The 1,071-nt window shown below is 37.3% G+C and overlaps 1 protein-coding gene across 1 annotated transcript in view; it reads left to right on the top strand.

Annotated features, from left to right (window-relative positions):
* The first annotated feature begins 715 nt into the window (after window positions 1-715).
* Window positions 716-1,071, top strand: part of LOC143026843 (male abnormal protein mab-31-like) — a 1,015-nt gene continuing 659 nt past the window's right edge. The window contains exon 1 of the mRNA XM_076187623.1: window positions 716-1,071. This exon is cut by the window's right edge and continues 193 nt beyond it. Within this exon, the coding sequence (XP_076043738.1) occupies window positions 905-1,071 (167 nt within the window). The 5' untranslated portion in view covers window positions 716-904.

Raw genomic sequence — 1,071 nt, 5'->3', positions numbered from 1 at the left:
AAAGGCCCACTTACATGCGATCCAGTTATGAGATATCTTTATGTGAGAAGGTTTGTGGAAAAATCTCAGTTGATAGAGTTCTTGGGCTCAGTCTGGAAAAGGAGTGCCAGCCCATCTAGGCTCCAAACCTGTTGACAGGGGTGAGAGTGTTGAAATATTCAAAATATAGGTGAAGAGGGACGTGGTTCTTTCCAACGTTCAGCTCACAAGGCCACCAAACTACAGACACTTATAAGTAGTTCTATAATTTACGAGTACATATTAGATGTGATAAAAACACGTATAGTGCATAATGAATATGTATGCAAAACACAATGTCTATATGTTATTCACTTCTCTATACTGCAGAAATGTTATTGTCGTGTAATGTTCAGGACAATATTCACTTCGTATTACCAAGACGTTCTCTTCACTGTCCACCTCTTCCTCTAAGAGCAAAGCGCCTATAAGGAACATTACCTACCTATTCATCTCAGTCACGTAGAGTCCTAAGTCAAGGCCCGACTCAGTAATTAAGCTCAACACTGTCAGTCAGAGACCGTATTGCTCAACACTGACCAGATGCTTACACCCAATAATGCGTCAGCAACCACCATTGCCTACTGGTACCCTCCAATACCTACCATTACCCACCATGCAATATTAGTACTTTATGCTGCTATTATGTATACTGTAGACGGGGGATCTTTCCGGTTATACGAACTATCGATTTTTTGGGTATTTTTACATTTTTTCAATGTATTTTTTTCCGTACAATCCGAAAATGACATTGTTTTTTTTGGAGAAACCAATAGGTAAAAAGTTATTCAACTTTAAAGTTATTTATTCCCTATGTAATACTGAAGAAATGCTAACTTTCATTTTTCCTCTCTTTCAGGGCAAAAATCACGTTATTTAGGTTAATATGAATACTAAATACAATCTAAAGTGGCTATTTGAGAATATTAAAACAGAGCTTGATGCGGCAAAATTCCTTCAAGAGAAGAATATTATACCACAGAGCAAAAAATGCCAAAGAAAGCATGAAATGGAACTAAAAGAAATGAATGGATGCGCTAAATGGCGTTGCAA

The sequence above is a fragment of the Oratosquilla oratoria genome, chromosome 7, assembly GCF_046742065.1.
Source record: "Oratosquilla oratoria isolate Oo_2021 chromosome 7, ASM4674206v1, whole genome shotgun sequence".
Classification (NCBI taxonomy): Eukaryota; Metazoa; Arthropoda; class Malacostraca; order Stomatopoda; family Squillidae; genus Oratosquilla; species Oratosquilla oratoria.
This window is presented reverse-complemented; position numbering and strand designations above follow the sequence as displayed.